Here is a 27927-nt window from a genome sequence, read left to right as displayed (position 1 = left end):
GCCAGAACTGGGAGAGCTTCCAGAGGAGAACATTTTATTGTCTGTAAACTCTTCTTTGGTAAACAAGAAACCCAAAGGGAAAAGGAGCACACTGCATCAAGAAAAGGACAAGGCTGACACCCACCACGAACAAGGAGCTCTGAGAGACAGCTACACCATTAGCGAGGTGGGGCATGGGGCCTGGGGGGTCGGGGTGGCTGGTGGCATGAGGGAGAGGCCGAGGAGAGGGTCCACTCTGTTGGACATAGAAATCTAAATCATACAGCGAATGAGCTCATGCATCACAGCAAAGAGAACCAGGGACCCCCCTGTCCGTGCCCCAGCCCACCTCCCACGAGGTTGGTGCCCCCTGCACACAAAGTGCTGTGCCTGGTCAGCCAGGATGGGGTTGCAGGGGGCTCCAGGGGGCCCGGCAGCAGCCCCTTCTCCATTTCTCCTTTCCTGCTGTGCAGGCTGGTGTGTGCAGGTGGCAGGGACAGTCACAGGGACGCTCAGGATCTCTGGGTCTGGGTGGCAGTGGCAGGGCAGCAGGGGCAGGTTTGAGGGGGAGGTGGACAAGCAGCCCCCTTCCCCTGTTTTACAGGGGGGGCTCGCTGCAGAGGACAATCTCCAGGTCCTTGCGGTAGAGCTTCCCCGCCTCAGCCAAGGACATGACACTCTTTCTGTAGCTGGTGAGCTGTTGGATGTTCATTTCCTAGGAGACGGAGGGAGAAGGTAAGAGCACGTTCAGGGGAAGGCGTCTCCCACCCCCACCCTCCCGAAACGGCCCTCCTGTTCATTCACCAGAACCTTTCCCTTATCCGATCTCAGTGCAGGTAGCTGAGAGGCATACAGAGCATGAGCTTTGGGGTCAGAAAGCCCTGGGTTAAAATGCTCTCCCTTTCACTTACTAGCTGCATTGCCTTGAGGAAAGTATTCAGCTTTTTCTAAGTCTTAGCTGCCTCATCTGTAAAATCGGTACAGGAATAAGTCTGCCTCACTGAAGTGTTACGATGATTATAGACGAGAAATGAATGTAAACAGCATCGAGCACAGTCCCTGACACTCAGCATGCACTCCAAACAGCAGCTACTGATGCCAGTCACTATCTACATACAGCTTCACTAAATTCCTCCAGGTCACTGGGCCTTCATTCACTCAGTCTGCTGGGTCCCTTTGGGTGAGAAAGAGAATGCCAGGGAAACTCCATGGTTTTGTCTTTGCCCTAAGCCTCACCCAGCAGAACAAGGAATTCTAATTCCTCTCTCCTCTAGTGGCAAAGCCTACCAGCCTACTTCTTGTTCACTGGCACCTTGAGGCCTTCAGAGGCTCTAAGACAGGTGACCCACGGTCTCATATAAAATGGAAAACTGAAAGTGATAGTCATCCAGTCGTGTCCGACTCTTTGAGGCCCTATGGACTGTAGCCTGCCAGGCACCTCTGTCCATGGGATATTGGAGGCCAGCACTAAACAGAACACCAGCATCTGATATCCCCTATGTTGCTTTGGATGCAAATAGCCAGTAGTACTGAAATACAGCAAAGTCATCATCATTGGAAAATCACTTAAGCAATTTTCTTTTTCTTTCCCTCCTTCTTCCCCTCTACACTTCTTTCCTTCCTCCTCCCCACCCTCCTTCCTTCCTTCCTCCTCCTCCTCTTGTATTGAACCTGGTGGCAGATCTTTTTTTTTATTTTTAATACTTCTAGGCTAATGGGTCATTATCCCCATGAGAAAACAGGTGTGAAGACTAAGGTATTGGCTAAAGAATGGAACCAACCCTACAGCCATGAACAGTCTTAGTCCTCTGAGTCCTGAAGGCTGTGTAATTCTTTACCTGGCTCACCTGTACTCAGTGTTTGAGGGTCAGTCTTTTATTGCATTCTTTGGTGACATCTCCTCACATGACTGATTTCTGGGTTTGTGCTACCACCCAGTTAGTCCCAAGGCACTTTGCAAACATCTCTTAACTTCCCTGAAGTTGTGAAGTTCCTGGAAATGTAACCTAGTCCATAACACCAGAAGTGTGCCTGAGCGACCTATCCGTCAATCAGGAGCTAAGGAAGGGACCCCATATATCAGCCATGAGCCTGAGAAAATCCTCTGATTCAGCATGGCCTGAGGAGTTTCGGCAGAATGGAGGGAAGAGGCTGCTTCCTCTTTGTGTCTAGAAGCATTGTGTGAAGCTGGGGAAGGCTTTAGCAGGTTGCAGTTGTCTTAGGAATGCTAAGAACGTGTTAACGTTTGAGCCCATCAGCCTGTCCCGCAGGAGCCTCAGACATTAATCTGCTCAGAAACTGATCCACTGTCCGTGTAGGCACCATCAAAATGGCATGTGCATCTGCCATATGGGGTCACCTAAACATGGTCATTCCCTTCCCAACTCAGGTTATTTACAGGCATGTAGCTCTCTCTACTGATTCCTTCTCTTGATCTCCATGTGCTAAGTCTGGAGCTTAGTACTGGTGGAAGGTTCCCAGGTAAACAACTTTATTAATATCCTTGTTCTCTAACCTTCAGAGTTTTTCTTAACCACAGCACCTGCTTTTGTTTGTTTGTTTGCACATCTCAGAAAGTCAAGCTGTGTAGCCATATGAGTTGTCTTTTGTGGGAATCAAGGAAGAGCCTAGTTAGATGATGACCAGGAAATTGAGGTCTCTCCCAAGATTTAATGCCTACCCTCAAGGCCCATCAGCCTCAGGCATAAAGTAGGGTCATATGGAGAAAAACTATGCCTCATTAACCCAATTACAGTTAAGCATATTTTTCATTATGATGCCCAACATCCCTTGAACACATAAGGATGCACAAACAATTTTCTCCTAGAGTTTGGTAGCAGGAAAAAGTTTGCCAAGTTTAAGCACATGATGAGTAATTCCTTCTTCCTAGGAAGTATTTGAACATGATTTATTTTCTGCCTCTTTCAAAAAGCAATTATAGGTAACATTAAAAAAATAAACTTGTGAAAGAAATGAAGGATGATATTCAGGATAAAGATAAAGAGGTCGGAAGACAATTGGAAAGGGAGACAGATAGACTCAGCGGCCATGATGAATTTTTTCCCCTAAAATTAGGAGTTAAATTTAGTTCTTGCCTGACTGCCCAGACAGACAACGCAGGGAATTATAGATCACTCATCATCTAATTAAAGAAGCAGCAAAAAAGCTATTTGCTCAGAGAAAGACATTTTTCAGGAGGTGGAGGAAGACGCTGCCAAGACTTGTCTCCTGGTTCCTTTTCTGCCTGTGTCCTCCCTTCCTGGGCACCGAGATGAGCCCCAAGAGGCAAAATGACCAGGCAAAGTAATGGAGTTCAGTTCCTAGCCTTTCCTTCCAGGGAACAAATTTATCAGGGACTTCTGTTAGCCCCTGCCCCAGCTCAAGATTCTAGAGTCAATTCAGAATACCCTCAACTCCCACTGGCCCTGCTCTTCCAAATCTGTCCTAGTGTAAAATGTATTTTTTTTTCTTGGCCATGTGACTGACACTTCCAAGAAGTGTGCCATGTCAGAACTGCCATGGCCTCATACCACATTGTTTCCATCAGTCAGCAGGTGGGGGCAGCCCACATGTCTGTCTGTGGACAAACGGATAAAATGTGGGATAGACACACCATGTTCCTCAGCCTCAAAAAGGAAGGAAATTCTGACATATGCTACAACGTGGATGAACCTTGCGGAAGTTACATGAAGTGAAATAAGCCAGACATGGAAAGACAAATGCTGTATGATCCCACTTGTATGAAGTATCTAGAGCAGGGAGATTCACAGAGACAGAATGTAGAATGCTGAGTGCCAGTGGCTGGGGGGGAGGCAGCAAGGGGGAGTTATCGTTTAATGGGTACAGACTTTAATTCTGGGAGGACAAAAAGTGCTGGATGGTGGGGATGGTTGCAGAACACTGAGTGTACTTGATGCCACTGAACTGAACACTTAAAAGTGGTTAAGGTGGCAAACTTTGGTATGTGTATTTAAAATAAATCAACCATGAAAAACCCCCCAAAAAACTGCTGTTGCCTTGTTAGGGGTGATCAGAGGGGAGCAAGATACACTCCTTGGCCGGCCTTCCTACTTCCGCACCACCTCCGTGACAGCACCCCACCTCTGGGCTCAGCCCCTCACCTTCTTGTTTTTCTCATACAGATCCTTCAGGAGGGCGTCCAGTTCATTCTCATCAATGTAGCCACTTCCATCCTGGAAGGGAGCCAAAGGTCAGCACAGAGCCTCAAAATTCATGCTAACCCCTGACCAGAGTCTAGCTTTGCTAAGGGTCTTTACTCTGAGCAAAAGAGGTGCCCAAATAACATGTCACTTCTGACTTTGCCAGTCACTGCAGCAATGTGAGGGCCCAGGGCAAACCGTTGGTAACCTTCCCTTCTGGTATTGTACATTTGCGATGAAAATGTAAATGAGGTTCAAGAAGCATTTTGCTAACTCCCTGGGTGTCAAATCCCACAATAATATGTCAGGATAACATGGGGCTATTTACCTCAAACCTGTAGTTCTAAGGAAAACCACTGGAGTCACCCAGGCAAGGGCAGCTAAGAGAGGGGTGACAGTGGTACAGGGGACCTCTCACTCCCCACTTCCTAGAAGAATGGCAAGGTGATGACCTGGCACCAGGGGAGCAGTACTAAGCACCTCCTGCCTTTGGGCCCCAACAATGTAATCACATCCTAGTCCTGGGCACGACCCTCTTGCCTTCCACGAGCTATTCTCTCCTATACTTTGAAGGAACCAAAACCTTGGGTCCCACAAATCACACGTTGTTAACGACATTGATCTTCTCATACAGCAGAAGAAGCTGCAGGGAATCCAAAGGGACAGGAAGGAACTGCATGGCCCAGACTGCTGCTCCAACAGCTTGTTTACTTCTAAGGACCAAGGTGAGCATTCTGGTGCTGAGGGGGTGACTGGGATGGGCCTCCTGCTTTTCCATCCACACTGTCCTCTATCTTACCTTGTCATAAAATGTGAAGATCGCGTTGAACTCCTCCGAGGTCAGCTTCATGCCCTAGAAGGTCCAAGGTATTAAAGACAGAAGCCAAAGTCCTGCAGAGTGTGTGTGTGTGTGTGTGTGTGTGTGTTTTGAGAAAGGGTGAGCTCAGCGGGAAGAGGGGAAGGGAGGAATCAAAGAAAAGCAAAGTTGCTCTTTTACCTGAAATTTAAGCAGGAAGTTTTCCTGTACAGGCAAGAGTCTGGAAAGATAATGTTAGAGCAGTAATTAGGAGACAGAGCAGAGGTAGGACCAACTGGGACCTGGGGGGATGCAGAAGTAGCATCTGTAGTTATGGAAATGATTTCTGAGCACTTCAGAGGAAAGTTCAAAAGAGAAGGAGACGGAACGTTGAGGTGATGATGATCACTATTTGATCTACCTTTGATTTGAGCTTCGGGACACCTGACCTGTCACTCTCCCCACTGGTTGATCTTGGTGATGGAACGGTAGCACAGGGATTATCTGCCAGGGACTTGTGAAAAGTGATGCTGGGGTGTGTGAGGACGGGTACTTACCGGGACATCTCCGAGAGGCCCAGTTTGCCATCCCCGTTCAAGTCAAACATCCGTAGCTGTTGGGGACAGAAAGTGGTGCCTGGATTATTTGCTTTGACCTTCTCTCCTGGGAGACCTTGACCCTCCAGCCCCTGTGCTGGAGAGGGAGGAACATGGCAGAGCATGCTCGTGTGTCCTCTGAGGTCGCCTGGAGGCAGGGAGCAGCATGGGCTCCATCAGCAGGGACTTGGCCATGGCTCTCCTCTCCCCTCTCTGAGGGACAGGGCCAACACTGAAGCCCCCCCCCCTTCCAAATTTCCGCTCTCCTGGAGCTGCGGAGGCTGTCACACAAACAGATGCTCTGGTCTTACTCTGGCCCAGGAGCATCTGGCTGAGTGGGAACCTCAGAGAGAAGGTGCTGGGGCCATGAACTGGCATCTCTCTTGCCAGCTGCTGCTGGGAGTCCCTTCTCCCTGGCCTGAAGAATCAGCCAACTAATGACCCTGCAACCCCCAAATGCCACCGATTTGGGTCCCATCCTGTGCCCTGGCCACTTACTATGGTTTGGGTGTACTCTTGGAGCTTGGGTTCATCATATGGTCGGTTCGCCTTCTTCAGCAGATCAGACAGGAATCCCTGGAATATGAAAGGCCTCTTCAGAGCTCCTGACTCAGTCTCTCTGTCCTTGACTCACTGGTTCCTTCAGACAGTCACTTGATCTTGTTTTCTGAAGCCCATTATTTGCATAGCTTGCAGCCCTCATAATTCCTTCACCCCTTAATGCTTGTGGAGTAACCCCAAAGGAGGCAAGAGCTGCTAAATGCAACCTCATCCCATAGGACAGGTGGTAGAAACTGGCTCTGGCTCCTCAGAGAGCCCAGAACACATGCTAAGTCATGCCTGGAGATCCCTGGGTCTAGCGGAGTTTGGTAGACGTACAAGCCAGAAGGCCAAACTGCTGGAATACTTTGAGGATGCCTGTTCTGGGCACTCTGGTTGTACTCTGTGACCTTGCAGCTCCAGGTTGCTGATTTCACCTGGCTGAATATGTCCAACCATTCAGAGCCAGGCCTGAGCATCTCTGATCAGGCCACACGCCCAACTTCCTCACCCAACATCTCCTCCCTCCCCAGGTTCCTTAAACCCACCTTGGGCCTCAGGCCCATTCTTCACCTTTCCACACCCTCCCTGACAAGGCCCATCCTACCTTGAGCTCATTGGCTTCAATGTAGCCGCTTCTGTCTGTGTCATATTTCCGCCAAGCCTGCAATGGGAATGTCAACCTATTCACAAAGATTTATCCACACCTATAAGCTTCCCTCCATCTCCCTTTAACATGCAAGGCTGGGTCTTGATATTCAAGAATATCACAATGGGATGGGGACGTTGAGATGGTTTAGCCCAGTGCCTTCCGTGTTGCAGATGAAGAAACAAGGGCAAGTGTCTTGGCCAAGGTCTCATGGAGGAGAGAAAAAACCTGCTGGGACAGAGTCTCCCTCCTCTAACCGGCTTCAGGATCATCTTGTAACCAGGGTTACAGTTTTCTTAGATACCAGCCAGGCAGATTTTACCAAGACGAGCACTAGGATCTGTGGATCCTGTTTTTGTTGTGGGTATATTGAGTGTCCTCTTACTGTTCTGGAAGCCTCTCATTCTCTGCGTGGGCACTAGGGGCAAGGGTAAGACCCCTCTGGAAGGGGCAGAAGCAGATTTTGGTTACCCTTCACTGTACTGTGTCCTCAACCCCTCATCATGATGCCTGTGACAGCCATGTCTGAAGGTGGAACAGAATTGGTAGTGTAATCGGTTTGTTTAGACTATCCTAAGGGCACTCCCCCATCTTTCTGATAAAAATCATCCCCCCTCCTTTGTTTTTTAGGAAACTACCCCTCTCTCATGCTCAGTACACATGGTTCAAGAAGGGCTGACCAATCTCCAGAGGTAGACATGTGACCTAGGCCTGGACAGTCAGTCCCTCCCTGGATTTTGCTCCATTACTGGTTCTGGGCTCTGATCTGAGTCCCAGTTATTTGGTACATGCATTGGGTCCCTGTGAGAAACCAGAGAACTGCCTGCTGACCACAGCATCTGGAGGATCAAAGAGAAACAGAGCTTCAGCAGGTGATATGGTTCTGACCACCTCTTTCCTCTCTGTTCTGTCCATCTGAGCAGGAGCAGACATTACACAGGAGAAACAAGGAAAAACAGTTGGGATGGTTTCAAAATGTCCACAAATTCTTCACCTCCCTAATTCCCTTCTCCTTGAATGTGGACTGAACTTGGTGACTCACTTCTAATGAATAGCATATGGCAGATGTGGCAGTTGTGGCCTCCAAGATTAAGCCATAAAGACAGTGAGGCTGCCGTCTTGTTCCCTCCTTGGGATCCCTCACTCTGGAGGAAGCCAGGTGCCATGTTGTAAGGACACTCAAGCTGCACTAGAGAAAGATACATGTAGTGAGGACCTGAGGCCTCTTGCCAACAGCCACACGTGACTGCCATCCTGGAGGTGCGTCTTCCAGCCCCAGTCAAGCCTTCAGATGGCTGCTGCCTGCTGACATCTTGACCCTGAGCCAGAGCCACTTGGCTGAGCTTTACCAAATTTCCACAGAAACTGAGAGATGATAAAATGTTTGTTGCCTTAGGCTGGTAAATTTTGGGGGGTAATTTGTTACATAGCAATAGGTAACTAATACAGTGGACATGAAGGAATCTGGTCCCGAGTACAGCTGTCCTGAAACCCAAGCCATCTGGTGGGGAGGAGGGAATAACCGTGTTGGGGGGTGGTGGTGGTGGAAGTGGGTGTATCTGTGACAAAAGGCCCAGAGAACCCTGTTTCCCTAAACTTTGGTCTGTTTTGGTGCCTGACCATAGTTCTTAGATTTTCTTTCAAGTTTTCTTCCCTTAATTTTCATTCCCTTCTCCCCTCGCCCCAAACAGCACACCTAGACACCGGCAACACTGATTTTCTGAGAGTCAGCAGGCACTCATCCTTTTCCCAGATTTGATCTCCTGTATCCCTAACTCCTCCACATCATGCCCTCCACTTAAAAAAATTTTTTTCATTATAGTTGATTTAAAATGTTGTGTTAGTTTTGGTGCACAGCATAGTGACTCAGTTATACATACGTGTGTGTGTGTGTGTGTGTGTATTCTTTCTCATGTTTTTTTCTATTATGGTTTATCAGAGGATAATAAATACAGTTACATGTGCTATACAGCAGGACTTATATAGTTTGTCTATTCTATATACAATAGTTTGCATCTGCTAATCCCAATCCATGCCTGCCCCCCTCACTGGCAACTGCACGTCTGTTTTCTGTGTCTGCAAGTCTATTTCTCTTTCATAGATAAGTTCATTTGTGTCATATTTTAGATTCCACGTGTAAGTGATATCATATGGTATTTGTCCTTGTCTTTCTGACTGACTTCACTTAGTATGATAATCTCTTTCTCCATCCATGTAGCTGCAAAGGGCATTATTTCTATTTTATGGTTGAGTAATATTCCATTGTATATATACCACACTTTCATCTGTCTATGGCATGTCCCCCTTTTATTGTGAGGTGTGTGAGGATCTTTCTTCCATACCCCAAACTAGGCTGTGACTCTCATGGTATAGTCTTGTCTTGTTCAGTTGCTCAATTGTGTCCAACTCTTTGGTATAGTAGTGGCTCAAAAAATTTGATCCTCGTTTTTTAGAAAGTTATGTTGCTCGTAGACTTATTCTACATGAAACTTGGATAGATAGCTTTTGACTTGGGAAGAGAACTTTCTTTGGGGAAAAAAAATGCCCAGTTCCGTCACAATATTCTATCTCATGCTCAGAAAGCCCACTCTTGAGTTAAGCACAAAGAAATATGTGCAGATTTTCAAATATGATGTCACCAACCACCTGCATGCATTGAGTGCTTTAGAATTTGGTTTCTAGGTTGAATCTTGACTGGGAGAAAAGACAGATGCCCCCCAAATTTCCTGGAGGGGATACCCTGAGGGGAGGCTAACCTGAAGGGACTCCAGTGCTCACAGAAAGCAAAGCATTCAGCTGCCTCCAGAGTGAGAGCATCCCAGCGGGTCTGCCTTCCCTCCCTGATCCACCCCAGCCCCGTGATCTCATGCTGGACTTCTCTTCCCTTCCAGCACTTTGTGCTCTGCCATCAGTGGGCCATTATTCTCTTCCCATTCAAGGAAGAGTTCAAGAGACCTGGGCTTTGTGAAATCTCAAAGAAATCCTGAGGTGTCACTAAAATTAGAAATTAAAATGTTGTGCTGAGCAGTGGGGTGGAAACCATCTGAGAGCACAAGGTTTTCAGGGCTACAGAGGGGCCATTTCAGGTTTCCAGCTGATAAGGAAGGAACCAATGGACAACCCCAGGAGGGGATGGTCCTGTAAGGCAGTGGGGTTCCAGGAAACTTGTGGGATGGGGTGGGGATCAGTAGTTATGCTGGGCTTAGCTTAAAGATAAAGACAGGTAAAACATGGAACCATGTCAACTACACAGAAAGAAACCACTGATGATTGGGGGGGGGGGTTGTTTTGCTCCTCTTTAAGCGTCTCTATACGCTGTAAGCTATCATCCCCATTTTCCTGATCATAAGTGAAACAGAGCCAATCTCTGGCTGCCTCCCTATCAAGAAAGGAGCAATCAGGCATAAATGCTCCCTTTTCTTTTCTCTTTTTTGGCCACACGGTGTGGCAGGTGGGATCTTAGCTCTCTGACCAGGGATGGAACCTATGCCCCTGCAGTGGAACCGCAGAGTCTTGACCACTAGACCACTAGGGAAGCCCCTTTTGTATAGACAGAAAATTGACACTCACAAAAGTAGCCCCCTGACAAGTTCTATGTATATGTGACTTCTTCTAGACAGGCAAGGGGGAGCTAAGAACAGAATCCAGCATGTCAAATTACCAGCTTAATGGAATTTTGCCATCTTGAAAAAAACGGGGAAAATCCTTTAAAGCACCATAAAATGAAACCTATATCTAATGCTTAGGCACGCTGCCACTTAAAAAAATGAGTCTTCTACCCTGAGAATCCATTATTTCTAACTGACTTTCTATCCGTGTGGGGAACTCTTTGCCATGAGTGTTTCTGGATTGGCTCTCCAGTCATTTTTAAGCAGTGAATCACAGACAGGAGATTACCGGTGGCTGGAAATGGATTTAACATGACAAATGGCACCTGGAGTTGTGTTGAAGGCCAGTTAGTTAGTTGTCACAGCAGACAGAGTGTGTGTGTGTGTGTGTGTGTGTGTGTGTGTGTGTGTGTGGGTGTGTGTCGGGATGATGAGGGGATGAGTTGAATCTCACCTTGAGGGACACATACGTTGAGTGGCTAGGGTGCAGAGCCCCAGAAAAATAGCAGAAAATATTTGGTAGTTTGCTGGATAAGTAATATATTTGGTTAAACTGTAAGAATTTCCAATTTTTGTAAATAAAGAATGATTAAATATGAGCAGTTTCTCATGGTTCAATCTATTAGTTGACTGTTACCCAGAAGACACTTGAGTTTTGTTTTCCTGTTCACACGAGGATTCAAGAATACTGCAGAGATGGCCACGTCCACTTTGAAGATGGACAGTGAAGCCATGACCACAGTCAAAGATCAAGCCTGGAAGATACTGGAAACTGGAATTCTCACTGGCCTTTTTCAGTTTTAGAATGGTGGCTGAATCCATCCTTTCCAAGAATGCTTCTTGGAACTCTAAATTCCAGGAACACTAATGCTATTGAGTGAGAAGAAAACATGAAAGATTCTAGAAGCAAACGAATGAAACAGGTCTGTTTACTGCAGGATTTCTCAGAGCCTGTAATATGCAAATATCTATGGCAAATACCCAAATGGGAAGCAGTGTGTACACATGATTTCCCAAAGGTACTTTGAAGTGAAGTGAAGTGAAAGTCGCTCAGTCGTGTCCGACTCTTTGCGACCCCATGGACTATACAGTCCATGAAATTCTCCAGGTCAGAGTACTGGAGTGGGTAGCCTTTCCCTTCTCCAGGGGATCTTCCTAACCCAGGGATTGAACCCAGGTCTCCTGCATTGCAGGCAGATTCTTGACCAGCTGAACCACGCAAGGGAAGCAAAAAGGTACTTTACCCAAGCTTACTTCTCACCATATCCTCCACACTTTAATGTGCACACACATCACCTGGGGATTTTGTTAAAATGTAGATTCTGATTCAGTGGGTCACGGACTCGGCATTTCTAACAAGCAGCCAGTTAATGGTGAGTGACACTGATGCTCCTGGTCCACAGACCACACTTTGAGTGCTGAGCTACTCAGAAGGGGTTTGGTATCTTCCAGAGACCATTACTGGGCATTGGGTGGGCCTGTCTCTGAATGTGAGAGAAAGGCAGGCCCCAGTGTGCAAGAGAAAAGGCAGCGCCTTGGTCTCACCTCCATAAACTCGGTGCTGGAGCCCACGTGCTGCCTGAAGCACAGAAGGAAGTTCTCCTCGGTCGGCAGGATCTGTGCCAGCTGTGGGGATCAGAGAGACAGTAACATTACAGCCCTGTCAGGGAAGGATGGAGAACAGCCAGTGCAAGGCAACATGGGAGTCACATTTTGTTCCATTTTTGCTTCCTTCCTTGAGAATAGGGGCTGGCAGCCCTTTAAAGGGGAAGAAGGATTTTCTAAGAAGCGCTTCTGGGTGCCCCCAAGCCTCTGGGTATGAGTAGCTGGAGGGACCAAAAGTGATGCCACTTTAAAATGCATGTATTAGGACTCAAAGGAATACTTAATGAATGATTCCATAGATACACAAGTCTAGAAAATGCAAAGCAATCTGAGATGGGTGGTTGCTGGTGCTCAGAGGACCACCAGGGGGTGGTGGAGATGCTGTATTTTGATTGCGGCTATATACAGCTGTCTCAACTCATGGAATTTTACAGTTCGAATTGATGCTGCTTACTGTATATTAACTATACTGCAAACAAATCTGGTTTTTAAAAAAATGCAGGATGTGCTTCCCCACCCCCCCGCCCCCGCCACCTTCTCTGCTCCCAGCATGCTGGATTCACAGGCAAATCCTAATCAGTCTCCGTTAAATGTAATAATCTCATTTCCCTGGCCAGTGATTGGCTTTTGGGTAGGAGTGACCTAGTCTTGGCCAATGAAATGTGAGGGGAGGTCTGCTGAGGGCACTCCTGGGAAAGGTTTCCTTGCTTTTATCAGAGACCAGTGAGGTGGGCCCTTTCTGCATCTGAATGTGATGCCTAGAACTGCTGTAGCTAGCTTTCTTAACCAGCCTGAGGATGAAGCCATTGTGGGGCAGAGAACAGAACCAGGAGAACTGCAGAGAAGCCAGGCTGGAGACCTGGCCTCTTTCACCACGCACCAACCCTTCTCACGGCCTTTCTTCTTAGGAGTCTCTCACAGTTTAAGCCAAGAGTCAGTATATTACAGCCTATGAGCCAAGTCTGGCTCTTCATCACCCTCAAAAGGGTCCTCTGTGTACTAGCAACCACCCATCTCAGATTGCTTTGCCTCTCTGTAAAGAAACTTGCATTGGAGCATGGCAGGGCCCATTTATTTACATACTGTTTGTGGTGGTTTTTGTGCCACAGTGGCAGAGTTGAAGAGTCACGACAGAGACTCTACAGCTTGGAAACTCTGAAACATTGACTGTTTAGTATCTTTACAGAAAAAGCCTGCTGACCCCTGGTTTAAGCCCAGTTGAGTCAGGATGTTCCAACACCTGCACTTTAGGCATCTACAGTGGATGGTCTTGGTGCCTTTTGCAGATCACCTTTAACTAGGCTGGTGGCCATCCCTCAGCTGCTGAGAAGGCTGTGAGCTAGTGGCTCATAGCTTCCCCCTGCAGAACTGCCCCCCACCAAACGGGCTGCCTCAGCCATCCTCCCCTCCAACCCCCATCCTGGAGGGGGGCAGCCTGCATCCAATACCTGATTGACATAGGGGTTCAAAGGACCACCCACCCTACTACCCCTTACTTCAAAGTGGGACCAGTTTTGTGGCACAATCCACCCTCCAGAGGCCCCCATGAGATCAGCTGAGACCACACCCTTGCTTAGCTTCTTCCTCTGCCCTTTCCTGCTGTTCTTTCTTCCCTTCTCTTGAAGTCCTACCCAATGGAATCTCTGTCTCAGTATCTGCTTCCAGGGCACTGACCTAAGGCACCGTGGTAACCAGTCCACCCCAGAAGAACTGTGTCCTCCTTTGTGCTCCCAGTTGTCATTCTGGGTCACTTGACCATGGGTTGCAAACTGACCTCCAGAAGAGTTTGGTTAGGCCTGCACACATGTGTACATGTATATGTGTATGTATAAGTGTGCATATGAAGAGTGAAAGTGTCACTCTCTCAGTTGTGTCCGACTCTTTGCGGCCCCATGGACTGTAGCCTGCCAGGCTCCTCTGCCATTGTTAAACAGGAAGTCGTTAGACTGAGGTGGTCTTAATGCCTTAGTAGCCTGCATAGGCAAACCAAAATCTAAACAACCAACCAAAACAGCCAACTAGGCTTTCCCAAATAATGTAACCACTTAGACTATAGCCAGTCAAAGAACTTCTTTGTTTGCTACTGTCTCTTTGTAGAAGTCTCCCTTAGCTTCTGTTGGTAGAGGGTTCCTAACTATTTCAGGTTGGTACTGCCCCATTTGAATTGATTTTTGCTTAAAGAAACTCTTAAAATTTTTAATATTGCTCAGTTTATCTTTTAGCAATATGTATATATCTATGCATATCAAAATGTATGTGTGTATATATATAAATATGTTATACATATTACATATGTAAATTATACACACATACACCCTCCTTTGGATGCCTTCAGGTGGGGCACGAACTCTCCTACTCCCCAGTCCTCACCCTGTCTTCTGTCTTAAGTTCATCACACACTTACAGTGCCTATTGGACCCTGAGAGCACTAAAGTTCTTTATCCCTGTCTTAGGCCAATATTTGTTCCTCTTTCTTTGTGAGATAAAGAAAAAGCTCCATCTGTTCTCTTTGATCAGCCTGAGTGCTAGGGGCTTTAAGACCACCACCTCATCAGACTCCTGGAAGGATGCTCGTGCATGGGAAAGATACAAGCAACTGATGACCCTTCCCATGTAGCTCTTAGCAACTAGGACTCGGGTCTGATAACTATAAGCAGCTTAGACACTAGGACTCACCTCCGCCATCTCGATTTTCCCATCTGAGTTCTTGTCATACTTCTGCATGAATTCCTTCATCTTCTCCCCTAAGTTGTCACTCTTTGACACCTGCAGAAAGACAAAGAGGACTGATTTTGCCACTAGGTCCCCTTCAAACCAGGGATCTCTCACCCTTTTGGTGTGGCAATGATAGGGAGTTATTTTGCACCCCAAATATGCAGGTTGAACCAGTGCTCTCTCTGAGTAATCAAAGCTGCACCCTTTCCTTTTCAGGGTCTTCCTTTTCACTGTTCTCTTCTTTGAGGCTTGTGCATGCCTGTTAAGGTGCTTCAGCTGTGTCTGATTCTTTGTGACTCTGTGTACCATAGCCCACCAGCCTCCTCTGTCCTTGGGATTCTCCAGGCAAGAATACTAGAGTGGGTTGCCGTGCCCTCCTCCAGGGGATCTTCCTGACCAAGGGATTGAACCCGAATCTCTTCTGTCTCCTGCCTTGGCAGGCAGGTTCTTTACCACTAGTGCCACCTGGGAAGCCCTCTTTGAGGCTCCATCACATAATTTTCAAAGGGGAACAGGACATGTGGAGATGCTGTGTACCACATAGGTAAACACACCCTCTGCCTTTGGAATGGATTAAATGATAAGTCTGTCAGAAGGGTGAGGATTTATTCTCATTGTAGATGTGAGAACTCAGGTCCCAACATTTTACTGAGGCAGCTTCTAATAAGCCCAGCTTATTGCAAGGCCCCCTAGTAGGTTCTAGGCACTCCACCAGAGCAAGGGGAATTGCTCATTTTCTTCTTTAAAGACTAACTGGCAATTCTACAATGCTTTTCACTGTGATTTTAGGCCAGGAAGAATGTGAAAAGAAAGTCTATATTAGCTGAGGGGTCATTTAAATAGTCCACTAGATGAGTGTGACTACTAAAAAGCATAGAACTTCAAAAGTTCTGTTGGGCCTTCATCACCTAACTTAAATTTAAGCCCTTCTTGAAGTTCTCAGAGCTTCTCTTGGTTTGGGGTGCTGCTGATTGATTATTGGCATTAACAAGCTCTTCCTTATCCTTAATCAATGATGAATTGTTTTGGCATTTGATGCCTTTTCTTTGTTTCACTGAAGGTTTTCTAGTGGATGTGTGTTTCCTAGGATTGGGCCTAGAGGAATTCTACTAATTCTTACAGTCTTTTCTGAATCCCTTCTATTGTCTTTTTTTTTTTTTTTCTTCAACCTTTGGGACTGGTCTCAATTTACCAATATGTGTTTGTTTATCAGTATTTATTGCTTTACATTTATAGATGTGCATGGAATGATCCTAGACCCTTATCGCAAGAAAGGGTCTATTTATCCTATTTACATTTCACAACAATCCCCATGAAGTTAGTAACCTGTCTGTTTTACACACAAATGGAGACTGAGACGCAGTGGCTTCTCCTGAGGTCACCAGTTAGTATAGCCAGAACGTGAACTCATGATTCCTGTTTCCAAGACCAGTATTTTTCCTGCCATGTAACAGCTGCTCTGAGAACCAGTCCAGGATGATGTTAATTGAGAGTGTTGTTGACAGACTTGAAAATCACCCCTGATGCCATCTGAGGAAGGGAATGACTAAGAGAAGGATTTCAGATTTGAAGCACTTCATAGAATCACATTCCTCCATCTACCTCATGATCCCAGAACCAGCTGAGAAGCCTGTGTTTTCCATGATCTGGGCTTCATTATCCTAGTAATGAGGAATGATAGAGGACTGTTGATAAACAAACCCATGAATCACCTCCACCACTTAAGCCCATGCCTTGAACATCCTCCTCATTGGGGCCCACTGCTGAGCTCAGAACCGAGTGCTCATCAGTGCGCTTGTGACTCATCTCCTGAAGGCTCCATGAAGACTTGCTAATAAGCAGTGGATTAGCCAGCAGACACGCATAAGGGGAGAATGGAGAGACCCTCCTGTGAAAAGACCCACAGGAGCTGGGGGGAGGGAGTTGGTCTGACTCCACGTATTTGAGAACCAGACATGAGAATCACAGTGGACCAGCTCCAGTCACCTTACCTTTTCAATATGTCAGAGGCCCCCCAAAAGGCTTTAGTGGCCAGGAGTGCCAGGTTGGCACCAGGAGGAACAAGGTACCTGCCGTTAAGGGGCTGGGATGCGATTTGGAGTCATTTCAGGCCATGAAGGGCAGTCTGACACCTGCACAAATGAGCCAGTGCAATCCAGCTCCGATCCTGGTTTGGAGCAATCCTCCATTCTCCTCTAAGCCCTTGCTGAGGTTCCAGCCTTGGTTGGTCTAGAACAGTGGTTCTTAAGTGGGGACAATTCTGCATCCCCTGAAGGGGATATTAGCAGTGTCTGGAGACACTTTTGATTTTTGATTGTCACAGTTTGGAGGGGTGTTACTAGGATCTCATGGGTAGAGGCCAGGGATGCTGCTAATCATCCTACAATGTCCAGGACAGCCCTCCATGATAAAGAGTCATTTACCCCAAATATCAGTAGTGCTCAGGCTGAGAAACTCTAGTCTTGAATAAAGGCACTGGAAACCCCCTAGGCATCCAATCTTGAGTTATGACCCCTCTAAGCATATTAGGTAGACTATGGACTCTTCCCTGGGAAAAAATAATTTTTATAGACACAGACACAAAATTGTGCAGTTTTGGGGGCATTTCTCAACCTATGGTACCCATGAACACCCCTCAATTCCAGACACCCAAGGATAGTGAGGTAAAGTACCCTTTTTAGGGAGTATATCAATTTTTAAAATCCTTCCAAATCAAAGAAAAACTCTAAGGGTCAAGACGAGAGATGTCAGGCTGCTGATGGAATGCATGACCTAGGACAGATAATGCTCAAAGCCATGGTCAAGATGACAGAAAATTCCAAGCAATGGGAGAGGGGACTGGGCTTACCATGCCAGAGCCTTTTCTTGCTTTCTCCAATTCTTGGAAGAAGTTTTCTAACTCTTTACCTTCAATATACCCATTTCCTGCAAAGATAGCAAAGGAAAAAAAAGGCAATGAATCTCCAAGCTAAACAGTAAGACTTACAGTGGGTGGGGTGGGGAGGTCGGGGGCTTCATGGAGAACTTATTCTCCTCACTGGTCATCAAGCAGGTGTCTGGGCCAACCCTGGACTGTTAGGGATGTGGGTCCTGTCCTCCAGGCATTTGCAACCGTAGAAATCCAAGATTAATAACGGTGTTATCTTTGGAGTAAACGTTTGGTAGTCAGAAAACATTGGGAGGGGCCAGTGTCAGGACCAGGCCGGCAGAGGGAGCAGGGGCTGGCCGCTGGCCAGCCATACCAGCTGGGCAAGCAGCAGGAGCTGGAGCTCTAACAGGGGACTACAGGTCATCAGTCTTAAGGTTTGTGAGCAGGTGGCAAGCCCTGGTCACCAGGGTGGATTGGGTCAGAGACAGAACTTGAGTCTTTGGTGTACTCAAGTTGGAGGCTATACTGAATTGAAGATTGTCCACCTGGAACTCAGAATGTGACCTTATTTGGAAATAGTGTCTTTGCATATGTAATTAGTTAAGATGAGATCATACTAGCCCTAAATCCAGTGACTGATGTCCTTAAAAGAAGTCCACGTGAAGACACAGAGAGATACTCAGGAAAGGAGGCCACTTGAAGAGAGGCAGAGATCAGAGTGGTACATCTCCAAACTAAGGGGTGCTGTGGGTTGTTAGCCACTACCAGAAGCCAGGAGAGGGACATGGAACATGTTACCCCTCAGAGCCTGGAACCAGCCCTGCCTACACCTTGATTTGGGGCTTTGAGCCTCCAGGACTGTCAGAGAATAGATTTCTGTTGTTTTAAGCCACCCAGTTTGTCATACTTTGTTATGGCAGCTCCAGGAAACTGATGCAGAGGGAAGAGTGGAAGGAGAAAGGCAGGGTGTCTGTCCCATCGGATGGGGGCACCTGATGTTTTTAAAAAAACTCCCCAGGTGATTTTCATGCCGATAGCAAGATTTGGAAACCACTGGCTAAAGGTCAAGTTCCAAATCTCAACTAAAGCAGTTGAGGAAGTTTCTCATCGAGAGTATTCAACTTGCAAAGGAAAGGAAGGTGGTAGCGTGTGTCAAGGGCACACGTTGTTACAAACTAAACAAAGAGAATAAAGAAGAAGTATTTACCCTGGCCTTGGCGGGGCTTTTGGGAGGGTGGAGGGGGATGTCAGGGTTGGAGTGTATGTTCTTCCCAGCCTCCCCTCCAGCGTCCCATGATAATAAGTAACCTTTCCGGCGCCCTCTAGTGGGAAAAATGCCACGATATGGAGAGTATATGGAGGGCATCATGTGAGATATATTATGTATTTTTATCTGCAGGGAAAAGATACCATTGTCACTGCGGGTGGAGGGGTAGTGCGTAGTGGGGAAAAAATTGAGTTTCCTTTTTCCCGTAGGCTAGGGTGGTCATCTTTCTTCTAGGATGTTCTACAAAGCTTCTTAGGAGAGCTGGAATTTCACGAGTGTGTGCCTACTGCCTGTGAGGCCAGATGGAGTGGGGCAGTGGAAAGGGGGGCGGGGTGAAGGGCTTTCTAGACAAAAAGTGGACAGTGACTCTGAGTTGGAGGAAGCAGTACTTCTTGTCTCCCTGGGTCGCTCCCTGCCGTGATCTGGCTGTTCTTCTATTTCTCAGGCAGGAAGCTGGGCTCACCGCTGGGTCCAGGAGAAGCCCGGGGCTGAGGTTGGAGTGGGGTGCTGTGTGTGGAGCTCGTACAGTGAGCACGCACTGGGGTTAAATGTAGCAGAGGCCTCAGAGGTGGGCTGGCCCAGGGCCGGATGGACATGCGAATCAGTGCCTGTGAGTCTGTTTCATGAGTGCACGAGCAGGAGGCTGAAATAACTTTGGGGCTGCTTGGACCGCGTGGGCAGGAAGGCCTCGCTGAGAAACCCCAGCTGCCAGCAGAGGCAGGAGAGGGCCCGGAGCCGGCCAGCGCCCCCGTGAAAAGAAACTCCTCCTTGAGACCGACTTGTGCAGCCTGGGTGGCAGGGGGCTGCATGACCCCTCTTGCCACCAGCGCCTCATTCTGTGCAGAGGGACAGAAATGTGGTTCAATTCCACAGCCTTTGTTTTTTTTTGAACTGAATAACAGTTCAGCATTGTGGGAACTATAGCCAAGTTTAGATATAGGCCTGTTCCTCAAGAGCATTTAATGGTCTCCTGGGGTGAGGGAGCCACACAAGAACAGAGGTATCTACCAGCTGAAGGGAGAGGGTGAGGAGCAGAGATAGGTAGGCTGCAGGGGGCAGACAGGCATCCTCCGTCACCAGGGAGGAGGGGCCTCCGCTACCCTGGCTTCCCTCAGAGCCACTCCCTGCCCATCAGGCAGGAGGCACCTGTTATCCAAGGCGGGAGTAGGGGACAGGTTGGCCTACCAGCTTCCAGGGAGGACTTCAACACTAGGCAGGTGGTTTGCTTTTCCTATGACCATCTTATATGGGGGTGGGGTGGCTGGCCCCCCCACAGATCTCGCGGATTGGCATTGATAAGGATGTGGTTAACAGAACAACCATCACTTCTAATCTCCACACCAAACCACATCCTGTGAACATTAGGGAGGGGCTCTGGGTGGAGCCAGGGACCCTGCATCCCTCCTCACTCTAGGGTTGCTGCCATTCTTCACCACCACTGTTCCGCGGTTTCCCCAAATTCTGAAGTGGGTCAGCGCTTCTTTACAGTTAATCTGACCACAGACACTTGGAAAACTTTGACTGAAGAATGCCCTGCCCCACGGTGGAAAGGGGTTTGTTTCTCACTGACGTTTGTGTATACAGATCTTCTGAGAATTGAACAGGTAAGAAGAGCCTGAGTAAGAGCTGTAAGTCTATCACCATTTCTGTGACTGTTCATGTGATGTTGAGCCAGTCAGTCTCTCTGAACTCTTGATCTTTCTTTATCTCTAAAATGGCTGTAACTGTTTATGCTCAAAACTACTTATGCTTTTTTTTTTTTAAAAAAAAAAACTTTAGAGAGTCATTGTGACAGCCATACAACATAAAGCTGTGATAGCATTCTGGAAAATGTAAAATCTCACATAACTTAAAAGCATCATTTTATACTCTGTGCTCTTAAGGTCTTCCAAACCAATCCATGGCTGTAAACTCTTTGGCCCAAAGAGTTGCAGCATTACTGCTCAGCTTCAGAATCCTGGTTCTCAGCTCAGGCTAGGTATTAGAATCATCCAGAAAGCTATTAAACCCGCACCATTGCCTGGGCCCCACCCCCAGAGCTCCTTATTTAATGGGGTGGGGGTGTCTTGTTGGCATGTTTTCAAAGCTCTCTGGGCAGTTGTGAGGTGCAATCAGGATTAAGGACTGCTTTAGAGTGGCCTGTCTCAAATTTTAAGGTATGTAAGAATTACCCGGGGAGCTTGTTAAAATGAAAGTTCTAATTTGGCAGGTCTGCAGTATGAGAGCTTGACGTCGAAGTGTGGTCTGTGGAATGGGAACACTGGAATTACGTGGTAGCTTGTTAGAAATGCAGAATCCCAGGCCCCACCCCGGACCTGCTGATCAGAATCTGCATTTTAACAACGTAGGAGCACGAACATTTGAGAACCACTGCTTTCGAATGTGAGCTCTTCTCCCTAGAGAGACCATGCCTTTGATTTCACCTTTGAGGTGAGGTGGAGGGCTGGCGTGAACCCCGAGGTGGTAGTCCAGGGTTTCATTTTAAGTGACAGCGCCTCTCTTGACAAGAGTGGCCTAGACCAGCACTATTCAGAAAGTGATCAGGACCTGATGGTGTCAGTATCACCTGAGAGCTTGTTAGAAATGCAGATTTCTAACCAACCCCAGACTGGCTGAATCAGAATGGTTGGGAGTGAGGCCGGAAAATGTGCTCTTGAGCCAGCCCTCCTGTATGCTCCAGTTTGAGAAGCATGGACCTGGGGCTGTGGCAGTGAGTGCTCACCAATCTGTACTATTCTATGTTCCTTCTGTTTAAGGAAATCAAGGAGGGCAGTTAGGCAGTTTCAAGTTAGCTGCCCAAGAAAGCATCCAGAAGGCCATGCCTCCTGGCTCGCTGTCAGGAGCTCAAATTTATGAAAGGGCAAGTAACCCTCTACCCTCAGCCCCGGTTTTTTTTTGGGACACATCTCACCCTTTGTGGCAAGAAATGGGCTTCCTCTGGCTCTGCTCCAGTATTAATAATATGCCTTTGCACGGTGTATACCATTTAAAGAGCTCTCCAATTCCTGTCCCATCTGGTCTTCAGGACCCTGCCAGGTAAGCAGACGGGTGCTATCGACCTCATGTTAGAGAGAAGGAGTTTGAGGGGAAAGAGACTGAATCACAGCTTACAGCCTGTTTTCCTTTGACTCGCTCCAGGGATGACCTCTGTCCATATCTCTGTCTTACTTTGGTTTCTCTCTTTGTCAGTCTTACATAGACACAGACAGACGTCTCCCAGAGGCTCCTGGGGGAAGAACCCAGTGCGCACAGCTACTGGATGAATATTCAGACACTTGACTTTATCTGTGTTTCTGCGCTGAGCTGCTTCTGGAACACTCGCTCTGGAGCTGGGTCCCCCGAAGCTGTGGACATCTGGCAGCCTAATGCTGGGCCAACTCCCAGGGGTGGAGGCCAGAAGGATGGGACAGATTGGGCGAGAGAGGAGGGAAGGCAGGGGGCGGAAGCCAGAGGCCCCAGCTGGGACTGGCTGGGCAGAGGTGGGATCTGATGCAATCTGCCAGGACAGCCCTGTGGGTCAGAGCTGGAGAGGCTCAGTTCTTGAAGAGCTGCACGCCTGCTCTATTATTATTATTCTGGCTCCCTGGGTACTAGAAGAGATTTCCCCAAGAGGTCTCCTTAGCCCTGGAAACCTCCCCCAGGGGCTCAGCTACTGAAACTACTCAAGTCTAGAGGGAGATAAACAAGGTAAGTAGGACAGAGATGTGGGATCGCTGGTGGCTGCCCTGGTGAGGCGGGGCAGGCTGAAGTGTCTTGTTTGTGCAAACATCCCCATAGTTGCCTCCCTGGGGAGCCCCAGCTCTTCTCAGACACAGCTGCCTCCCCACTCAGCTGGCACCATCACCCCCGGAGAGGCTGGGCCATGGGGCACGAGTCCACACCAAGGGCACCCTGTGCAGTGCTGGCATGCTGCAGACATCATACCAAAGGATACTGCAGGCAAAACAAACAGGGGACTTGGGAGTGAAAGCGGAGGTGGGGGGTGCTTATTCTCAGGGCTTACCCAGGTGGGGCGGGACGCTGCTCCCAAAGAACCCCAAATCCCGACCTCAGGCACAAATGGGACACATGGACCCCACAGAGAAATACCGACAGGGTTAAAAGAAAACTACCCTCAGACAGCGCTGGCTCCCTCCTGATATCAGACCCCTCTGACTTTAATATTCCAAGAAGCAGTCATTTTTATAAATCCTACAGTCATCTTTGTGAACAGCACAGTTGTGTTGCACAGTAACAGTTGTCATGTCTGTGTAAATGCCTAGGTACAGGATACTCTGTAACCCTTTCTGGGCAAGTCTTTTTTTTCCTTTTATTGAGTTTGATTGGAGTATAGTTGCTTTACATTGTTGTATTGGTTTCTGCTGTGCAGCACAGTGCATCAGTTATACATATATCCACGCTTTTTTAGATTTCCTTCCCATTTAGGTTACCACAGAGCATTGAATACAATTCCCTGTGATCGACAGTAGGTTCTCATTAGTTACCTCTTTTATACACTGTGCTGTGCTTAGTCGCTCAGTCGTGTCCGACTCTTTGTGACCCCGTGGACTGCAGCCTGCCAGGCTCCTCTGTCCATGGGGATTCTCCAGGCAAGAACATTGGAGTGGGTTGCCATGCTCTCCTCCAGGGGATCTTCCCAGCCCAGAGATTGAACCTAGGTCTCCGGCAATGCAGGCAGATTCTTTACCGTCTGAGCCACCAGGGAAGCCCTACTTTATGCACAGATGTCTTCTTTTCAGTATTTCAAAAGCCTTCTTCATTTAGAATTCCAGTGCAAGCTGCCCAGGCCTCTCTCCACCTCTGAGAGGCACTGCTGTTCCGCTTTCCTCAGCTTCCCCCTTCAGGGACACAAGCTCATCGGTGACTGAGAGCTGGCCTGGCCGCTCTCCGTCTGGCCTGGCGGGCCAGTGTTCCCTGTAGGGGGTAGGCTGGGAGGATGCTTCTGTTATTACCCCTGCAGAGAGAGGTGAGAAGACTGGGCAGGGCCTTCCTTAGTTCTTGGTGGTCCTCCCTGTCAGTCATTTTCAGTCCTTGGGACCACACCATATGGAACAAGGCTCAGGCCCTGTGCAAGGCTTTGAGAGCCTCCCGCATCACCAGGGCCATCTGGAGGCAGACAGAGGCCTAGAAAACTCTGGGCAGAGGCCCACACTTGGAAAGAGAGATGTATTTCTTTTGGGGGGCAGTGCAGATACAATTATTTTCCTCTTGTCTCTTTTTATTATTTTGCTAATTATACAAGAAACACAGGCTCTTGTAAAACACTATAGAAATTAACATCAAAAGTTAAAGAAAATGCCATTTAATTTGACATCATCTACTCTGCAGAGAAGACCACTATTGTTATGTTCTTTCCAATATTTTCCATCATACTTGTTTCATTAGTAGTACAAATGGACTCATACTATGATAGTGTCGTGCTGCAATTTAAAAAAATGTCGGTAATACATCTTGGACGTTTTTCCATGTCAGTATAAAAGGCCCATCTCAGTCCCATTGGTTGTATAATATTCCACTGTAGAGATTAGAGGATTTATTTTCCTGTTCACTAGGGAAGCACATTCTTTCTCAAAAGTTCAGTATCTCAAATAACTTGGTAATAGACCCCTGTGTTCATATACCTTTATGTATATGCATGAGTATATCCTTGTAGGATGCTCCTTGGGATGAGTGGGATTCCCTGCATTGACCTGTGAATGTCTGTTGGCCTCTGGGAGAGAAAGTATCCCCATGCTTGCATCAGCTTCCAAAGAGTAGCGAAGGCCAAGGGCAGATCTTGGCTCCTCACAAACCCCCTCCTGATGGTCAGCAGAATAGGAGCCTGGTGGCTGTGTGGTCAGAACCACAGACAGGCCAGTGTCAGCTTGGAACTGGGCATCTCTCTGAAGCCTGAATCTTGCACAGTGAGAAAGGTTCTGACAAAGAAGTGACCAGGAAACAATAGAACAGCGGACTCAGTCATGTAGGGCACGTAAAGGTTGCTCAGCCAGGCTCACAAGAGTGCGCTCAGCTGCCATCCTCTTTACCTCTGCCTTTGAGAGATGACACCTGAACCCTTCCAAGTGCATGACCTTTGTTGGTCACTGAGGAGGAGTGGGGAGGGGGACTAGGAGAGGATTCCTGGGTCCCCCACCCTCTCACTTTGCGATGTGGTATTGTGAAAAGAGTGGTGCCTCTTTGAGTCCCAGTTTCCCCCTCTCCAGACACCTGCTCCTTCCTTTCTGCACCACAAGGCTGATGATAATCTTGAAGATACTCTCTTTGTGCAAAGTCACCAGGATGATGGCTTTTCCTCCTTGTTAGAAATGGGCCGAGTTAGGGTTAGATCCCCTGCCTCGTCCTCACTCTCCTCAGAGTCCAGCTTCTCCTGTGGACTCCTGGTCTCTGTTTACTAGAGTCCGGGAGGGGTGGGTCGGTGCTCCCTAGTGGCTGGGACTAATTGGGCTCCAGTGGGCTCCCTCCAGGGACCTGGTGAGCTGAGTCTTCCCAGAGGTCTTTAACTCTGAGTGGCAGGAGAGTCGGGAAGAACCCCAAGATAAAAACAGAAGCCAGAGTTAGTAAGAGGAGGCCCGGCCAGGGCAGGGAGTACCTCAGGGGTGAGGGGGAAGCTCACTGGCAGCCTTGAAGAGTTCAGGAACGGGGGAACAGATAGGGAAGATCCAGAGCAAGGTGACCCACAGGATAATTCTAGGTCCTTTAGTGGAATTTCAGTTTCTACCTCATGATTTTCTACCATCTCTGGCATTTTAATCTCCTATGCTTTCCTTCTCTGTGAGGTCCATGGTCCCTCCTTGGAACTTCCCTGAAGCAGTGATCAGAGAGGGCAGTGGGATGCCAAGTGGGACAATGAACCAAGAAGCAATCTAGCTCCCTTTCATGGAGGAGCAGAAGGGAGCCAGAGTCACAATGGTTTGGGAGTCTTTAATGATTCTTTGGCCTCATGCTAGCTTAGCTATGCTCCAGCCATGTGAAGGACCCCTTCCTGGTATTAAAGGAACTGCCTAGCATCTCCAAGGCTGGGTCAGGGGCTCTTTTGTGAGTGAATGGCAGGGGAAGCAGGTGTCCAGAAACCAGAGTGGGGATATAAGCACTGGCCAGGGGCCACTTTGCTCCGTGACCTGAGAAAAGTCACACTTCATGTCTGTTCCCTCATCCACATGAGGAGAGGCATGATCTGCCCAGAGCCTCTCTGTGTGGAACTCAAGAAGGTGTGATTGTGTTTTGAAAAGTACAAAGTCGCAGACAAATGTGAGGGTTTGCCTGATTATCGAGAGTGCTATTGGTTGTCCCTGTGAGAACAGGGGGAGAGGAGAACTGTGGAGTCCTCTGTTTATAGCTGACTCATCTGGCAGGAGGCTGGTGGTATAACCTTGGCCACTTGGTAACTTTCCTTGTATCATGCAAGTTTCTGGTGCAGATAGACTGGCAGGAGAAGCCTTAGGGACTGTCATGTCACCTGGAATATGAGACAATCTTCTCACAGCGCTGAGGCTTCTCCCTTGCCCCCGAGGGAGTTTTATGGCACCAGCCATGGACTGGAGACACAGCCCCTCCTTAGCCCCATTTTACAGATTGAACAATCTACCCTTCTCCTTCAGTAATTCTTAGGCAGATCAGATGGCCTCTCACCCCCAGATTTCTTGTTGGCTCCTAGGGAACAAAACTTCACTCAGCATCATACCCATTAACCCCTGCCTCTCCACAGCACTCTGGTGCAAGGCACCTGTTTAGCCACCTTTCCATCCATCCTGCTGAGGCAAGGAAGGGAAAGGGAGAAGAATGGAGGGACCCTCCACCTGATCCTCCTTCTGGTTCCCACCCCCGTTGCTCTCAGTCCCAGGATAAACACCCTGGACCACCATCCTGCCAGTGGTCTGAGATACCAGAACATTTCAGATGCCCACCCCAGGCAGGACTTCTGAGAAGGAAATAAGATCACTTAAGTTGGGGGGGCGGTTTAGTCGCTAAGCCGTGTCCGATTCTTGTGACCCCATGGACTGTAGCCCGTCAGGCTCCTCTGTCCATGAGATTCTTCAGGCAAGAATACTGGAGTGGGTTGCCATTTCCTTCTCTGGGGGGAGTGGTAGAGAAAAAGTCTCTATTGATATCTGAAGCCTCTAAAAGGGGACCTCCCTTTATGCCTAAGTCAGACCATCCTAGACCCTTGGGATCCCTAGAGCCAACTTCCAAAGGTCATTCAGTCCAGCCCTTGGTTTTTGGTTAGTCAGTATCAAGACCACATAGACCAGAGGGTCAGTCACTGAGGCAATTAAGATGGTGCCTCCCCTGACCCAGAGAAGGAAGGAGTCACTCAAAGCACCCAGGATTAGCATCCTGAAAGAATGCGTCAGGCTGGCACCCCAAGCTTGCCCCCCACCACACCCACTGCTGCTGTGAGTGGGACCTGCATGTCGGTGAGGGATGGAAAATGGCAGAGGAAGCCCAGGGGATGCTCACTGCCCGGCTGTCCTCTCCATTCCTCCTCATACCAAACAGGCTGGGGAGGCCAAGGGTGTCCCTTCAGCACCCCCCAGCTTGCCCCAGCCCCTGGACCCCTACTTGGCTAACCTGGTATTCAACAAAAGGGGAACTTGGGGGAAGAAATGAGTGGGCTTCTGAGACCTGTGGCTGCAGCCGCGGAAGGCAGGCTGTTACCTTGAAGGGGAAGGTGGGGGAAGATAAAATGGCAGGGGGAGTCTTGGGGAGCCTTGCCAGCACAGGCGTCCTGTCTGGGAAAGCCCAAACTTGCCCAGAATGAGGCTGCAAAAGCCGGTGGGCTCTGTCAGGGGAGAAAAGTTCCTGACAGTTGTTACTGGGCCGCGAGGTGTCTCCCAAACTCAGGACCCCGACCTCAGCAGGTTCTGCGACCAAAACATGCCCTGGGGGCAATCTAACACCTGCCCACCTCATCACTGACCCCTTCCCTCCCCTGCAGGTCCCCTAGGGGCGAGCGGGCACACGAGTTGGAGCTTTACTGACCGTCTGCATCGAAGTGCTTCCAGATCTCCAGGAACTGGGTCGCCGTCAGCTCGGCCAGGTGCAGGTAAGGTGGCTGCTGCTGTGGGCCAGCCATGGCGAGCCGCTCAGAGACCTCAGGCAGCACCGCGCTCTCCCTGTGCGCCGGTTCCGCTCCGGCACTCGCC

At 48.5% G+C, this 27927-nt stretch overlaps 1 protein-coding gene across 3 annotated transcripts; it reads right to left on the bottom strand.

The window, feature by feature from the left end:
• Positions 1 to 8: 8 nt before the first annotated feature.
• CALB2 (calbindin 2) lies at positions 9 to 27927 on the bottom strand. Of its 3 annotated transcripts, XM_081512493.1 has the most exons (11): positions 27764 to 27927; positions 17497 to 17573; positions 14610 to 14699; positions 11874 to 11954; positions 6679 to 6735; positions 6030 to 6107; positions 5493 to 5548; positions 5137 to 5176; positions 4939 to 4992; positions 4101 to 4172; positions 9 to 694 (listed from the first exon to the last, which is right to left on the bottom strand). In XM_081512493.1, exons 1-11 carry the CDS (start codon positions 27855 to 27857, stop codon positions 578 to 580), a joined length of 816 nt encoding a protein of 271 aa, XP_081368619.1. In that variant the 5' UTR covers positions 27858 to 27927; the 3' UTR covers positions 9 to 577. The 3 variants fall into 3 exon arrangements, with proteins under 3 accessions (XP_081368619.1, XP_081368620.1, XP_081368621.1); XM_081512494.1 differs by lacking the exon at positions 14610 to 14699; XM_081512495.1 differs by lacking the exons at positions 4939 to 4992; positions 5137 to 5176.

Source organism: Giraffa tippelskirchi, chromosome 7 (assembly GCF_054371585.1).
Source record: "Giraffa tippelskirchi isolate mGirTip1 chromosome 7, T2T-mGirTip1v1.2.pri, whole genome shotgun sequence".
Taxonomy (NCBI): domain Eukaryota; kingdom Metazoa; phylum Chordata; class Mammalia; order Artiodactyla; family Giraffidae; genus Giraffa; species Giraffa tippelskirchi.
The sequence above is the reverse complement of the archived record's forward strand: the minus strand, read 5'-3'. Positions and strand labels throughout refer to the sequence as shown.

Coding starts and splice junctions, on each gene's coding strand:
- CALB2 (XM_081512493.1), bottom strand. CDS start 27,857: ATGGCTGGCCCACAGCAGCAGCCACCTTACCTGCACCTGGCCGAGCTG. Junction 14,700..17,496: donor CAAGAAAAGGCTCTGGCATG/GTAAGCCCAGTC, acceptor GTCTTTCTGCAG/GTGTCAAAGAGTGACAACTT. Junction 6,108..6,678: donor TTGAAGCCAATGAGCTCAAG/GTAGGATGGGCC, acceptor TTCATATTCCAG/GGATTCCTGTCTGATCTGCT.